This window comes from Rhineura floridana, chromosome 6 (genome assembly GCF_030035675.1).
Source record: "Rhineura floridana isolate rRhiFlo1 chromosome 6, rRhiFlo1.hap2, whole genome shotgun sequence".
NCBI classification, from domain to species: domain Eukaryota; kingdom Metazoa; phylum Chordata; class Lepidosauria; order Squamata; family Rhineuridae; genus Rhineura; species Rhineura floridana.
In genome coordinates this window covers 35987848-36005146 of record NC_084485.1, presented here as the reverse complement: position 1 = coordinate 36005146, position 17299 = coordinate 35987848, and the positions used below count along the sequence as shown (strand labels likewise).

General features: G+C 41.9%; 1 protein-coding gene across 6 annotated transcripts in view; it reads left to right on the top strand.

Moving 5' to 3' along the window:
- Window positions 1-13991, top strand: part of SRC (SRC proto-oncogene, non-receptor tyrosine kinase) — a 141580-nt gene extending 127589 nt beyond the window's left edge. For all 6 annotated transcript variants that reach the window (XM_061631465.1, XM_061631460.1, XM_061631466.1 and 3 more), the window contains 7 exons: window positions 303-452; window positions 1948-2103; window positions 2295-2474; window positions 3020-3096; window positions 4522-4675; window positions 5030-5161; window positions 7059-13991. In XM_061631465.1, coding sequence (XP_061487449.1) covers window positions 303-452; window positions 1948-2103; window positions 2295-2474; window positions 3020-3096; window positions 4522-4675; window positions 5030-5161; window positions 7059-7267 — 1058 coding nt within the window. In that variant the 3' untranslated portion in view covers window positions 7268-13991. The remainder of the gene's footprint in view (window positions 1-302; window positions 453-1947; window positions 2104-2294; window positions 2475-3019; window positions 3097-4521; window positions 4676-5029; window positions 5162-7058) is intronic.
- The last annotated feature ends 3308 nt before the right edge of the window (window positions 13992-17299 follow it).

The window sequence follows — 17299 nt, the reverse complement described above, 5'->3', positions numbered from 1 at the left end:
TTGAACCTGAGACCTTCAGCATGAAAATCAGATGCTCTACCACTGAGCTACAACCCTTCACCTCTGGCCACTCTGTTCCAGGGGCATCTAACCCTTTGCAGTGTTGTTGATATTTTGTTTTAACAATCAAAATTATATACGTGTGTGTGTATGTGTATGTAAATATATAATGTATAATATATAATATATGTATGTATAGGTGTGTGTTCCTGCCATCCTGTGAGTAATCAGTCCTGTTAAACATTGGCTGCAAAGTATCTCTTAGGCACAATATAGGAGCTGTGTTCACTCTATCTTGGTAGGTGCCTATTGCCTCTCCGTGTCAGACTTTGACAATGCCAAGGGCCTCAATGTGAAGCACTACAAGATCCGCAAGCTGGACAATGGAGGCTTCTACATCACCTCCCGCACACAATTCAGCAGCCTTCAGCAACTGGTAGCCTATTATTCCAGTAAGTATCACTTCAACTTAGATTCTAATAATGCAGGATTCTTTGCAAGATACAGAGGCCCTATCCAAGGTACCTTGAACTAAAAAGCAAACAAGTGAACAAGTTTGGACAACATCTTAGGGGCACCATATGTGCTGAAAGAGATTGCCACCACCCTACCAAAAAACAGAATATTTCTTGTATTTGCTCTCTGCTAATTAAACAGACTGATTCACCAAGAAAACAGGCATCCATTATAAAATCAAAAGAATGTATTGTTGGGGCCAGTTTTAAGGGAATTAATCTAACGTTTGGCACAGTGTTCTAGCTTAGCTGCCATTCACCATAAAGCACCAGATTTCTCTGTTTACCTGACCCCAAGCACGATGACAAAGCTGAACAAGGTGCAACCTATCAGACGTTCCTGCTGCAGAAGGAAATAACTTGGAAAAGATACACATTTTCTGTATATTTTGGACTTGGGTAGATATCGGTGCAGAGAAGAATGCAGTGTTAGAGAACAGGAAATGATGGTCACATAACGGATGAAGAACAAGTGCAACAGGGAGATCATTTGATTCCTGAGATGGTAGGGGAATGAAGCTGAACAGATCCTAGGGTGATGCTGTATCTTTGAGCATAGATGGTTCTGGTTGGTAGTACTTCACTGCATCCAAGAAAATAAGTAGTGCCATTTCTAATTGCATTATGGAACTCTGGTGTCCTATGAACTTGCACAAAGCTGATCTGCTACTTACTTAGTCCCAAGTGAACTGGCCTTTGCTGGTGCAGGTGATTTTTGAAACTAGCATTTATTTATTTATGTAACAATTTATATAACAAAGTTTATATACTGCTTGATTGTAATAAACCTCTTAAGTAGTTCATAAAATCTGGTTGTGCTCAGAGCTGCAAGAAATTAGTGCATAACAAATACAGTTGTTTGCAGCAATATGACCCTCTAGCTGGTAGTGTGGGCAACTATAAAGTGGTTATTGGATCATGGCATCAACCTGGAAATTCTGGTAGGCAGTTGTCTTGCTGGTATGAAGTCAGAACGAGACACTGACCTCTGCCTCTCATTATTGGCTATTAAGATTTTAAATGGGACACAAAATGTCTGGCATTAAGGACTAGGTTCCAAGAAGATAGGCCCTTTTTATTTTTTAATTGCTATTGTTCGCAAATTCTTTTTTTCAACTTAGGTAGAACATTAACTAGGGCAACAAATCCTTATAGGAAACTCAATCTGAGACGCCTTAGAAAGTGTTTTGGTGCTTGTGCCCATTAAGCATTTCCTTGGTGGTTTGTAGAACATTTTATATAGAAAAATAATGTAACATATACATATAGCATTGTGCTTCAGATAAAAAAGCCCCAAACTATATTGAAATGGAGATTCATGGAGTTTCAAACTGTGTTTGAGAAGGAAAGAACCTGGATATTCTTCCAATGCAGTCCACATAAAGTGACGTTTCTTAAATCTGACTCTGATCTGTGTTTTTCCCTTACCCAGAACATGCAGATGGCTTGTGTCATCGTCTCACCAACGTCTGTCCAACCAGCAAGCCTCAGACACAGGGCCTTGCAAAGGATGCATGGGAAATCCCCCGGGAGTCACTGCGATTAGAGGTGAAGCTTGGGCAAGGCTGTTTTGGAGAAGTGTGGATGGGTAAGAATTTCTAGCAGGCACCTGAGCCACTTTTGGTCTAGTGGGTATTGAATTTCTGAAAGGAAAGTGAATTTCTTGCCATGTCTTTCAGAAGAGTGAGATAACGCCTGTGCCTGGCTGCACGAACTGAAATGACCATGAAAAGTCAATGAAAAGACTGCCTTGTTAATCTACTTGTATTTCTACTCCAGGGACCTGGAATGGCACCACCAGGGTAGCAATAAAGACTCTGAAACCTGGGACGATGTCTCCGGAGGCATTTCTGCAGGAGGCGCAGGTCATGAAGAAATTGCGTCATGAGAAGCTGGTGCAGCTCTATGCTGTCGTTTCAGAGGAGCCTATTTACATTGTAACAGAATACATGTGTAAAGGTGTGCAACATACTACGGTCAATGCACTGTGTGCTGATGGCTGGATGCTTTGTTTGCCTCAGACTGAATGGGTAAAACTGGATGGGCTAGAAATATAAGGCTGGGAGCAAAAACATTTTCCCTGTCATTTGGAATAGGTAGCACCTGGAACTGAGTTTGTCAGCTGGGCATCATCTAAGGACCAATTCACACAACCAGACTGGTTGGGTTGTAAATGTATGTTGCGATTGTTTGGCAAGTGCTGAAGAAACCATGCGACTCTTTGGCACACAGCCAACTAGAACTCAACCCTCACCTGCCAAGTTGCTGCAAAATTTGAGAAGTGGAGAATTATAGCTAAATCAGGATGTAAGAAAAACACACTAATGAACGATTTTATAAGGCTTCAATGCTTTCCACACTCTAAAACCGGTGGTTGGCCCAGTTAAAATGTATTATTCATTCTGTGAGATTAAAACAGCTGCAAATCTGCAGAGGGAAAACATCTGCAAGAGTTTAGGGTTTGTGCCAACCTTAATTAGTGACTATTGTACATTCCACTCTAGGAAGCCTCCTGGATTTCTTGAAGGGAGAGATGGGCAAGTATTTGAGGCTGCCCCAGCTGGTAGACATGGCAGCTCAGGTGAGTGTAGCATGCGTTCAGAACCAGTCTGCATGTGTTGTAGGATTGCATGGTGCAGATTTTCCAGACCTGTATGACTTCAGACTGCAGATGGGGGATTGTATGTTTTGAATGCTTGCCTATGAAAAGGATTTCCCTGTACACAGACATTTAGCAAGACAATTAGCTATCATAGAACCTGTCTTCCTGACATGCTACTTTTCTCATTGTGGGTGGGGAAAGGGGGGTTTATTGGGAGAACCATTCAGACATGCAGTTCACCCACTTGCAGTGTGAACTGGTGCAGCCTGGGAAACATGAGATTCTGCTGCATATATAGGGTAGCTTTTCATTTGCTTTGCTTTGAAAGGTCTTTCAGCGCATTGTTCTTTGCTTTAAACCAATGTAAGATCAGTGGTCATGTCTCCCTTTTTGGCATTCAAGCCTCTTCCCATATCTCCTTTTGTCTGTGTGCTGGGTGAGGCAGAATGCTAGTCAACAGCAACATTGGCAGCTATGGAGAGTATGGGGCCCCTCCTAATAGGAGCTGACAAGTATTTTATTTTTCTTGGACTTTGGGTTTCTTCAGTCTCTCTACTCTCAAGTGAACTGTGGGGCCAGTTGGCCCCGAGCATCTCTCTCTCTCTCTCTCTCTCTCTCTCTCTCTCTCTCTCTCTCTCTCTCTCTCTCTCTCTCTCTCACACTCACACTCACACTCACACTCACACTCACACTCACACTCACACACACACACACACACACACTCTCTCTCTCTCTCTCTCTCTCTCTCTCTCTCTCTCTCTCTCTCTCTCGCGCACGCACACACACACACACACACGCACGCACACACACACACACACACACACACACACACACACACACACACACACACAGAGGGAGAGGGAGCCTTTACCTTAAACTAGTGGTTCCCAAACTTTTCTTCCCATGGACCACTTGAACACTGCTAAAGGTCTTGGCAGTCCACTGCATGATTTTTCTGCCTCTTGTAGGAATTGTAATGTGCTGTGCTAGTTGCTATATGATTTCTAATTGTATTTTTACAGATCCTGTAAACAGTTACCTAAATCCTGATAACCCTGGGTTTGACTAAGTGGCTTAATAGGGCTTCCTGATTTGACTAATAATTTATGGGCAAATCTTGATGGAGCATAATAATTGTTCAGGCAAACTCTGAATGTGTATTATTTATTATTGTATTTATATCCCACTTTGCCTTCAAGGACCTCAAAGTTGTGTAAATGGTTCCCTCCTCACCACAACTTCACAACAACCCTGTGATATAGGCTAGGTTGAGAGATAGTGACTGGCCTATGGTCACACAGCGAGCTTCATAGCTGGGTGGGGATCTGAACCCTGGTCTCCTGGGTCCAACACTCTTAACTACTACGTCACTCTGACTCCCTTTTGTTTTGGGTATGGTTCCAGATTGCATCTGGCATGGCATACGTGGAGAGGATGAACTATGTACACAGAGATCTCCGAGCTGCTAACATCCTTGTGGGGGAAAACCTGGTGTGCAAAGTAGCTGATTTTGGATTGGCACGGCTGATTGAGGACAATGAATACACAGCAAGGCAAGGTATGGATTGCACTTTCTGCTGCTACCTGTTTGGAAGAAATAACCAGCTGCAAACTAGTTAGTGCTTCAGAGGGAAAGAAATTTGGGTGGCAAGGCAGAGTAAATCGCTCTGGCCTAAAAGCAGGAAAATATTATTGAGACAATGTGCAAGGCAACCTTCATGCCAACAGGACACACTGTTGAGTATGTCTTGGATTCCTGCACTTATGCCACAGCTGGTGAATGATGCAGAGGTAGTGGCAGGCTTGATTGTCATGGTCCTCCATTTCTTCCTTTTTTGTGGACACTACTGAAGAACATATGAATGCTATTTTTTGTGCTTGTTTTGTAAATATTCTTGTCTGACTCACTCAGGTGCTAAATTCCCCATCAAGTGGACTGCCCCAGAAGCTGCTCTCTACGGCCGGTTCACCATCAAGTCAGATGTATGGTCCTTTGGAATATTGTTGACTGAACTGGCCACAAAGGGCCGAGTACCATATCCAGGTAAGTGTGTATTCTGTTTTTTGTACAGGTACACTACAAGGCCATAGGACCAGCTGTAGAAAACTCCTCATTCATTTGGGGAGGGACCACAATCTCTAAAAAGCAGGCAGAAGAAAGTTTTCTCCCATGGTGCTAAGATCGGAGATAAAGCTGCTTGCTCTTTAAGAGTGAACGGCAGCATTTCTCCCTACTCCCATTTCAGAGGTGGGGTGGAAATTAGGGTTGCCAGGTCCATGGCCTGAGACTGATCCTGTGTCTTTAGGAGGCCGACCCCGGTCTCCAAGAGGTCTTCTGTATCTTTAAAAGTTGTGTGTGTGGGGGAAAGGGAGAATCCCACCTTGTGGTTTTTCCCGTTACAGGGTCGCAAGAACACCTGCACTTGGCTGACTTTCTCTTCTCCTAAAGATACAGGATCAGTCTCAGGCCAAGAACCTGGCAACCCTAGTGGAAATGCTGCCTCTTATTCTTAAGGAACAGGCAGGCTTTATCTCTAGTCTTAGTCGTGTGGTGCTTAGCTCTAAGATCAGAGTGAAAAGATCCCTCTGTCTGAGATCTCTGAAGAGGAGGTAGAGCATTTTATCTCCCGATCAGATTGAGAGATAAAGCTGCAGGATTGGAGGGGTGTTTCCTGTGGCTTGGCAGGCCGGATGCCACCGTGGACCATGGGCTAGACAACCCCAGCTTACTGTACTCTCATGTATTTTTATTGCATTTTGATTTTAAATTGTTGTAAGCTGACCTGAGTTGTGCATGGATACTAAACAGGAGGGATAGATTTTATTTAAAAAAAAATAAAAAATAGCTTTGGAAAAGAAAGTGTATATGTATGTGCTGCATATTGGAGGACATACACTGACAATGAGGCCTTTCACAATTGGGCTTCTTCTGGGAGGAAGGGCAGAATAAATAAATTGTGAGAGGCAAAATTAGCAAGAGTCTCACAGAAAATGGACTTCTCCAGAGTTTTAATGCGACTGTAGACCTCTGCCTTCCTTGTAAAGCCCCATTTACACATTGCTGTTGCAGAATGATACCCCCTGGTAAAAAATGCTCCTCTTTACTCATGGTTCAGTTCCACATCAGCAATATTATTGATGAACTTATGGGTGGTTTGAATCACATCCTAGCTCCTCATGCTGACATCCATAGATCTGATGGGTTGGGGGGAGGAAATGGAGGAGGAAGCAGCCATATGATCTGGACCACCCATATAATCAAGACATTTAATTTATTGTTTTACAAACTTATAATCCGCTCACACCCTGAAGTCATCAAACCAGCGTACAAGATAAAAATGAGCTAAAATTTAAAAAACGTAAGGTCTAAAGACAATAGAACCATTTTTACAAACTCTTAAAAACATCCATGTGTTACAAACGTGTTGTGGAACTGAACTATAGTAGGCATTTTTCTCTCTCTCTTCCCCCTCCATACCTAGCAAGTTTCTAGCTCTCTGTATGCTGGTAGAAATAAGAGGAGATGTAACAAGCTTTATGCCAGGGATGGGAAACTTGTGGACCACCAGATGTTACTAGGCTCCCAGCTCCCATAATCCCTGACCATTGGCTGGCCTTGGTGGTTGGGGCTGGTGGGAATTGGGAGTCCATCATCTGGAGGGCCACATGCTCTCCATGTCTGCTTTATGCCAGCTTCAGGAGAGCTACTTAAAGTGTTCTCTTGTAATGCAAATCAAATGAAACAGGAGCATAAGTTGTTAGCAACACCTTTGTATATTTTGACTTAACTGTTCTATTGAAGACCCTAGTAATGTACCTCTTTTATGAGAGGTGATAAAGTTTGTGATCCAAGAGGGCTTTGCATGTATGTACACTTGCATGCAAGTAGTACCAGTACTGCTGGTGGTACTGATTACCTGTCTCTGTTTTTGTACCAATAGGTATGGTGAACCGGGAAGTGCTTGATCAAGTAGAACGAGGCTATCGGATGCCCTGTCCACCAGAATGCCCAGAATCTCTGCATGATCTGATGTGCCAGTGCTGGAGGAAGGATCCTGAGGAAAGACCAACCTTTGAGTACCTTCAAGCTTTCTTGGAGGACTACTTCACATCAACAGAGCCTCAATATCAGCCAGGCGAGAACCTATAGACCTGGGGACAGAATTCATTGCCAAAGACTTGATGCTGCTCCTGTTGCATATGTGCTCAAGAGAAATACGTTGAGACCTATTTGGAACACATCTGGAGCACCTGCTAGTGTCTCTCCCTCATTCTGATTTGCCCTTCCTTTTAAGGATGGTACTGCGCCCTCTGTTTAACAAACAGACGTGATGCCCTTGACTGTTCTGGGTTAACAAAGGCCTTGATTGGTCATGAATTAGCAGTGTCACAGTTCTACTTTTTAATATGAAGTTGGCTGTGGTGCAGCAAACAGGGTTTCAGAAAAGCCAAGTTCTTCCAAAAGAGAAGAGGCCAAATGAAAACCAGGGATCCTATTCATGAGGGCCGTCTACCCTCTAGAATCCTCCCTCCAAACCATTCTTCACTACTATCAGAAAGAACATGACAACTCTGCGCCTGATGGTGATGATGTGGACTACTTTGTGGCCTGCATGACTTCAAAGCACTTGGGTCATCTTTGGTTGACTGAGTAGTGATGCTACAGCATTATGCCTTTTGGATTCATATGGCTTCTGTTCTCCTTTTTGTCTAAAACCAGCACAATTTCCCCTTTCCCTCTCCTATCCAAATCCCATTGCCTGGAATGGGATTGACTGCTTCACTCCAGGAAAAAATGGTAGCCCACTTATATTTGGAATGCTTCATATTCCATGTGGTCCTCTGTTTTACATATATATCTGCCGCTGTTATCTTCAGTGCTACTGAAGATGTGTCACTGTCCACCCAGTCTTGTCTCATTTGTGTGTGGTGCACCTGCAGATCTTAGCCATTTTAAAAATTGGACCCGGGGTGCCTGGCTTGCAGAGTGTTGGGTTCTTCTGTGCCCTCTGGTTACAAGTTAATGTAGAACAGGGATGTCCATCGTGGTGCCCTCCAGATGATGTTGAACTATAATTCCCATCATCCCTGACCACTGACATGTTGGTTGGGGCTGATAGGAGTTGCAGTCCAACATCTGGAGGGCATCAATATTGGCTTCCCCGATGCAGAACTAAAGAAACTTCTTGGTGAGGCCACACTCAGCAATTGTATAGGGATTTGGCTTTTGATGCTTGTGGTAGTGATTACTTATGCATTCTTCAGGGCTATGTTACTTCTTGGATTGCAGGCTTGTCTTCCAGTCTTGCCTTTCAACCCTCATAAAGCAAGCCTATGAAAACAAATGTCTTACGACCCAGGTAGAGTATCCTTGCTGGCCTACCCTCTTTCCTTTCACAAAGCACGCTACCACCCCTAAATGTCAACCTTTTGCCCATGGAATACTAGTCTTCCACATGGAATTCATCAAGTATACAGTTTCTTCTCTTTTCATGTCAATGCATCGTAGTTGTTTCTGGGGCTCCTAGACACCTCAGGAGCATAATACTGCTGCTGGGCAAACTTCACCAGAACAAATTGTTCTGCAGTCCTGCATCAGCATAGTAGATATAGTTCTGGTTCAGGCAAGGTAAAAGGCCTTGTGGTGTCCTGTTTATCTTAGCCATATAATATGTACCATTAGCCTATTCTCTTCAGAAGCTGGAAGGGAACCCCCTTCTCCCATACAATATGCAGTCAAGTGATGCACGGTGGGAAGGTGTATGAGAAGGATTCCAACAAAGAAGTTAGCAAAGTACATAGAATCCTGAAAAACCTGATTTTTCTCCTGCAGCACTAAATTTGTTTTCCCAGTGCTATATGATCCCAGAGATGAGGTTGCTGGAGAGAACTTTAGGTCAGGGGTTTAACCCAGGCTCCTGTTGTAATGAGCATTTATAAGATCTTGCAAACTCCATGCAGGCTTCTTCCACAGAGTGATCCTTTAAGAAATGCAACTCCCCGTTTGTGCTTCTTGTCTGGTCATGACCTGAAACTAGTCCCAATTATCCCTTGGAAAGAAATCATGCCAAATGCTTTTGTTTTGTCTCTTCTATCTCCTTCCTTCTTTTAAAGCCCTAAAGCACTGGGGAAAAAAGAGAACAATAGCTGAACCCTGTGAAGTACTAATGACCAAACTGCGTATTGCTTGCAGCTGCCTGTACTTTTTCTCTAACATTTCATGTTAACTAAAAGGGAATCACTAAGCTGTGAGTTTCACCAAAGGAACAGTAGGGAAGAGGATGCTTAAATTTGTGCCTTCTGGCTGTTTTTCACTTAAAATTATCCCTTCCCAGGCTGATTGAGTGAGAAAACTGGAAGGGAAAGGGTTAACCAGACATATGCACGTTGATGCAGACCATGTGGTGTTCCTCTGCTAAAAACTCACAGCATGAAAAACTGCATTCAGTTTTTTAAAAAATGACAGAAGAGAGAAACACAATTGCATGCGATGTGTATGGTCACGAGAGTCCTTACTAATGAGTGCTCAGGCTTCTGCTGAATCATACCCCATGTAATCTATTCCTTGACCCCTTATTATTTTCCATGTATCCTGCAGAGCTTTCTGCGTTCAAACCCATCTTGCTGAACATCAGAAGCTGTTTTTAACAGCAGCTGGTCTCTGAACAGTTTGTTGTAGTTTACATTTGAGCTTGTGCATATGCAGCAGAACTGAACTTGGCAATCTTGGAAGGGGGGGTTAAAATCAACAGTCTGTTTTAAAATCAGTAAGGTGATGCTTCTTTGTTGCATGTTAGAACTACCCTGTTCTCAGGAAAGAGCAAGAAATTGGACAGGATGGAGACTTTGACACCAGCACCTAGTCCCATCAGCAGCTGGTGCCATTGCTCAGTGACCTTTACTCAGGCAGAGGAGCAAAAAGTATAAAACTGCAATTGACTTGGCTGGAGCATGCCTGGTACATTAGTGTCTGTAAGCCAAGGAATCTGTACCCTGAGGGCAGATGGAGTAATTGTATGCAGCATGCTAGGAGAGACCTGAGATGCACTCTAGAAGCTGGCGTGAGAGTTCAGACTTGGAGCCATGTCGCTTTATTAACTAGGGCAACTTTATAAACAAAGCTGTGTGCATCCCAGACTCACAGCATGTGAGCATGCCTCAAAGGGACTGAAAAGGCAATATCTCTCAAGTGCCTTTGGCATGACCATGAGTCTCAACTTAAGAAGTGTTTTAAAATCAATAAGGTCACTGCAGCATCTTAAGTCAAAAAATTCTTACTAGTGAAATGTGGACCTCTTGATTAATCCTCCTTTTACTCAAGGTGAAACCTCAGCTGTTGCCTCCAAATCTTCATGCACCATGCTCGTTTTCCAAATCCTAGGATTGTGTCTGACTATGTTTTACTCAGAGTAGACCCATTGAAATTAATGGACCTAAGTTAGTCATGTTCATTCATTTCAGTGGGTCTATGCTGAGTAGGCCTAGCAGCAGACACTATTTTGGCTTTCCAGGATTTTTGTCAAACTATTAATGGAATAGAGCCAAGTGTCAGTCTAGTCTATGCAAATATACACAGCAACATTTGACTAGGTTTGAACCCAAATGGTTACACTTGCTCCGTATCACAGAAGGCAGATGGGTAAAAGTTTTCCATATGTAACACTTGTACTGGAAGTCCCCAATCCACAGAAAGCTAGCTGTCCACCCCCAAAAGTCCTATTAAAATCAATTAAACTTGTTAGTTACAAGCGTGGCTAACTTTCTCTGGTTTGACTGCTGGGTCCCAAGTCTACAGTTCAAGAAATAACCCCTCTTCCTACTGAGAATAGATGTTTGAGGGAGTTTTGGGGACATCTTTTGAAGGAAATCTTTCCATCACTGCATCAAAATGAGAAAAATGTAATGAAAGCCAGTTTGGCAATCTTCTCCGATGTAGCCTGCCACCTGCAAAAAAACTTGTGAAAAAAACGAATCAGCTACCCAAGCCATATGTAAATGGATCTGTCTTCTGTTGCAATGGTTACTGTGAGTGTTGTACAGAAAACCCTCCTGCAGTGCACCACTTTCTTTTTATTGGGAGAATTTCTTACCAACTGTAAAATAGCTCTACTATTGTGTATAGCTCTTGAGTCATCTGAGTTCTTGCTGCTCAGTGGCTTTGGATACTGATTTAAGTGTATGTGAATCTTAAGGTGATGAGAACATTCAATGCAGTTGTACTTAGGTGGAATTCATTGTCGTGGTCATGTCATCACTTGGTCATCCTATTTTTTTCATGCCTAAATTTTGCATGGTCTCCAATGTGCCAAAAAAACCACACCAAAACCTCCAAGGGCAGAAACTTTTGTTGTTGTTTATCTGATTAACTGCCCTTCATGACCAATTTCATCCAGGACTAGAATGTGTGATTCTAGCAACTATGTATTTGGAACAGAGAACCTCTGTCAATGTTCCAGCTTGTCCTGAGATGTAATTCGGCTTAACAAGAGATTATTTCCACCAAACAGATATGGAACACAGCTGATAAGGCACCAAAATCGGTATGAAATTATCACAAGATTTCATGTGCTTCCTCTCCGCTCAGCCCTGCAGCTTTGCCTGTTGGCAGGAGAGGGGAATGGAATGGGGTGGAGTTCCCATATTTTGCACAAGCTCCTTTCCCAAAAAGTCCACATTCAAGTTTTTATGATGCTGAGAACCAGACCTCAGTATGTTTTTGAGGTAACTGAGCCAAATCTCTATCTTACACCAAGTAAGTCTGTGTACCTCAGAATCACAAAATGCTCAATGCATCACAGCAATAGTTTTTAAATTTTATTCATGGGTTTGCACAGGTAGATCAATGGGAGGGCCCCATGACTACTTTCAATCAACTGCTTTGTTATATGCCAAAATCTCCACGCCCTGCAGAGCTTCTAACAAAATTCCTACTTTTATTGTTTTGGGAACAGGGTCTACTTTCCTTTTTCCAGTGACGAAGGTACAATGCATTGTGGGAGGCAGGGTCAAAAGTCAGCAACTTTTTCTTGCCTTTCTGTATCTCTTATGTATTACTCATTCATAATATGCCTTATGTGTGCTTCTTTCCATATGTACCCACAAGACTTAATGCTGACTTTTAAAAAATTCATTTTTCTCTGATGTCTTGAATTAAAATTCTGGTCCTACAAGGACGTCTTCAACAACGTATTGCATCAAATGAGAAAGGAACTAATCAGAAATCAGGAGATCGTGCCTTCCTAACTTTTTATTCCGTTTCTGTTCTTTTTCCAAGTTCAACATTCCTTGTTTATACCTCTTCCACATACGGGATTGTTGCTGAGACCAGAATGACTTTTTTCCTTCAGCCCTTATTCCAATGTGCCAATGGATATCTAATTCCCATCAGAACGTTCCTTGTATTGTTTTGGAACACCAGTGTGGATTGATAATTAGCCTGCATGGGCAACAACCTTTTGTTTTATGTTTTATATTTGTTGACATGCTCCCTGTTGTCTTGTTCAGTTAATGATTTCTGTACTAGTCAGTTCTGACATGGCAAATCTGTGCCTGGTTTGTATTCCAAATCCAGCAAGGTATCATATGATCGTACGGTTCTCCCTATAAGAAAGAAAAATTACCCATATAGAATACTAGATGTTTTGAAGCAGGGGTAGGCTAAAACCCTTTTGACATCTAATGCTGTATGCAAGATGGGATTTGACTATATGATTCTCCCACCTGCAGTCTGAGAAAGTGCAGCCTAGACACAAGTTTCCCAACTCTCTCAGATCTAAAAATTCACTTTCTGATCAAGCCATTTCTACATGGCGTAATATTTCTGTATTTTTTTAAAAGCACTCTTCATTTGTGAGCAGGACTTACATTTGGGTATTCATGTTACGTGCCCAGGGTTTGTTTTGTACAAGCTGGAACAGTTATTTTACTGAGGACAGGGGGACTTCTCTCCATAGAAATGCCACTTTTCTTACTGTTGCAGTTCAGATATGGAGAGAAACCCCTTTTGCTGAGATGGAAGTACTGCTGTTTCTTGCCAATGACTCTTGAATAACTTTATTTTTAAATGTCAGCCAGTAAAGAGAAATAGATTCTTGACAAATACAAAATGGAACATATACCTAGCTGGGAAAAGCTAAAGTGAGAGCTAAAACCAGATTGTGTGTGTGTACATAATATATATAGATATTAATGTATAAAGATTTCTTTTATGTACATTTTTTTTTAAAAATCAAGGCAAATACATCAGTTTAAAATTACAGATTTCTCTTCTGGTTTTGGTATAGCAATAATGATTATGAATACTAATTTAATGAACAGTGTACTTAGTCTAGCTTTTCTTCTTTGTCATGGGCACATTTTTCAAAGAAAAATGAGTCAAGATTCCTTGTGTAAACTCCTCAGCTTCCCCCCCCCCCAATGCATGGTGTAGATGACTTTGGTACAAAGGGAGATGGAGCCAGTTTTAGGACAGGAGCCTGACCTTTACAATGAACTCAAGAACTGAAGGAAGCATTAAGAGAGCTTCCTGTGTTGGCCTTGTTCTTCCTTATTCAGTTCTTCACTTAAAAAAGAAAAAGAAAAAGCTCATAGTAGAGGAATCTGTTGGAGTGAAGCTCTGGCTTTGGCTGAATGAAGTTTAAACAAGTCCTTACATAGATTTCTTCTGCTATTGTAATTGTATTTTCTTTAAAAAAACAAACCACACATTTTGTAAAATCTCCAGCTAACTAAGAGAATGTGATGATCTTTTTCTCTGTGTCCCTCCCATCATTCCCTTTTTAGTGTCTGACTACTTAACTCTTTTTTGACAATAAAATGTTTTGAAAAACCAAAATTCCTAAATGTATGGAGGTAAAAGTCCTCTTTTAATGCAATAGTGTATGTCTCTTTTTTGCAGTTTTGCAATGTTAAATACAAGTGAGTGTCACATAGGTGCTTGCGGGAGAGAACGAGGTGACTGCTGTAGAGAGAGAAATGGGCTAATCTACCTACCTTAACAAATGTCATGCAAGTCCATATTGGCATAATTGGGACATCATCCCCCGCAATGTCTCAGACCACATACAGTTTTTTAAGACTCAAGAGCATCTGTTGTTTTGGCCAGCTATTCAACTAGAAGCTGCTTCTACATCCTGAGTGACAATTGTTATAAACCATTAACGGTGCAATTATGTATATGTCTACTTAGAAGTAGGACCCATTGTGTTCAATGGGACTTACTTCCAGGAAAGTAGGTATAGGAGTGCACCAAAAACTGAATGGCCTTATGTGCTGGGTATACATGCCAAAAACACAAATCATGATGCTTCAAAAATGGATGAATAGTTGATCTCACATTGCTGTACTTACGTTGTTCTGGTATATGTGTGAGACAGAGTATATATCAGCTCAACATGAACTACTTTTTTGCAGCTTAATCTTGAATTTATCTGAAAGGGCCTTTTAAATCTTCCTGTGACCCTCCTGTTCAGTGAAATCTATAGCTCTCCCCTCAACCAGGGAACCTGAAATGGTAATCCTCAGCACAGCCAGCCCAACCACAGGTAGGGCAATGACACAATTGCTTCCTGTCACTAACCAAGAACTTGTGGCTGTTGAGCTGAGGCCTGAGAAAAACTAGCTGTACATTTGCCTTCACTAGTGATGGAAGAAACGGGGAGGGGGAGGATCCAAAGGCCAGGGAGAACTACTGCTACACCTTGATAAAGAAAAGAAAGTTCTTGGTCAGATTGTGGTGTGCACAGTAGAACAGGCTATATTTAGGTCGACTCTGCACAGGGCAAGAGGAGCCATCACATTGGTTGTGTTTAAGCACTATCCTATCTTCAACCACAAAATCAAATCCAGTATCTGTTGGTATTGCTTCAAGTAGGCTGTCTTTATATTAAAAATATGAGTATAGGTACATCTTTATGTATTTTAAGTTCACTTTATGAAAAATCAAAGTATAAATTACAGAACTGTGTTGATTGAAAAAGGTATATATTTTTTATGAACATGGCACTTTCAAATTACCCACGTGCATGCATGCTTGATGTGTATTTCATTAAGAAATTGCCAGTGCTGCAAGGTGGCAAGAAAGGCACATTTGCTTGTGGGTAGTGGTGGAAAGGAAAATAACAAGCTTGAGGCTTCCCTCCCTAACCCCTGGAAGTCCAGTTTAGCCTCTTGTTGCCTTCTTTAACTAACAAACTTCTACTTTTAATTTATCTGCAGAGTCATATGAGCTTTCACAAAACAACAGTGGGGTTCACCACCAGTTATCAAATTTTGTGTTTGTACAATGCAATTGTGAACATGCAAAATACATACAACCCAAACGGTAATTTTGCTATTCTGCAGCCCGAGTACAGTTTTCTCTGTCCAACAGCAATGGCTTTGCAAAGATTCTTCTTCGGGACACCACCTGTTTGTGGCTGGAGTTGGTTTTATTTTTCATCAACATGCTTCATTTGCTATGGGCCCAGAGGCTTGTGTTGCTGCATCTTTGCTTATCCCAAAGCCTTCACATCTGTTTTATTTGAAGACTGCAAAGTGAGAGCAAACCTGTTAGCCCTGCCACAGTAGAATCCATGGGAGGAAAATGAAATTCGCTTAGTATTCTCAACCAGTCAGTGAATCTTCAGGCACTGCCAAACTTTTCTGGACATAGGCAAGCAATTATGAGTTAGCATAATTAAAGTTACATTGTCTTTACTCCTGCATTATGTTATGTTTCTCTAGGCCTGTCGAATATGAGTGTCAAGCCAGATTTCTTGCAGCTGGATCAGATGTATTTTCTGGCACTTTCAGTAACCTCAAAGCCATCACAAACAAACTAAACCAGGGATAGGAAATCTGTGGACCTCCTGAATGTGTTGGACTACAACTTCTATAATTCCTGACCATGAGTTGTGCTGGCTGGGGCTGATGGGAGTTGGAGTCCAACAACATCTGGAAAGCCACATATTTCCTATCCCTAATCAAAATCTTGTGGGCATGATTTGCCTTATCTGGCAAGTAGTGGTTTTAGGGCTCTCTCCTTTGCAGTGTATTCTACAAAACCTGTGACTTGCTTTTTATACTGAGGTTTTACTTGTTCAATCAATGCTGTCTTTATTTTTTTAAAATGCATTTTCTAGATTCCAACAGACCTGCTACTGCACTTGCTTGCTGCCACCTGGTGCCCAGTCACAGTGTAAGAATCTTCCCAAATATATCCCTCAGCCTTTAAACTGTCACAATTCACCATGGTTCTGCTCATTCACCAGCCAAGTATCTTAAAAATCAACCTTTGCTAAACATGATAACCAAAGAGTCAGCTAGATGTAGGAATCCAGGATTTTGTCTGTCTTCTCATATGTATATCTGCACCCTTCCTCTAAAGAAGCAGCATACATTGGGTTATTCCATTTTATTATACAATAATCCTGTATAATTTCTACAAGGCAGAAAACATAATGGAGAAAAGAATCAAGTATAACCAAGACGACCTGTGTTATTCTTGTATCAACAAAAGCCTCCTGTAAGCATAAGCTATAGATCTCAAAATGTGAGGTGACCTTTGCTATAATCTCAGAATGTTTGCACAAATAAAAATTAGAGGGAATGAGGAAAAGAAGCAAGCAAAACAAAACCAAGGGGGGCATCCCATTTCAAGGAGAGCTATCAGGTGGCCTGAAGAATGGGTCCAGCCCCCAAAGCAATTGGTTAAAAAGGTTAATGGAGATTTTTGTCAATAGCTTGCCCACTGTCTAACATTGCTATTTTTCTGCCAAGTAAATGCTAAAATGTCTCTCTCTGGCTAGGCCTGAAAGCAGCTGCTCTTAATGGCAAAGCCCTCAGTAAAAGTTGACACCAGCCTTATGGTACAAGCAGAACAAGTCATGTTGAGTGTGAGGAGGTCAGTTTGTGTGGCAAACTACCACAATGGGCTGTGATAGTTGGCCATCTCCTCCTTGTTAGTAACGCTCTTCAGTATCAAATCCCACCTTTTGCCATAATCAAACCTCATGCAGAAAGACAGACTTGCTCTAGGGCTGGTATGAAGAACCTGTGGTCCTTCAAATAATGTTAGACTACAGGTCCCATAATCCCTGACCACTGGTCATACCAGCTGGAACTAACGGGAGTTGAAGTCCAGGGTTTCAGCCACACGATTTTATTTGCTGATACTGGAAAGGAATATTCAGTTTGCCCCTAC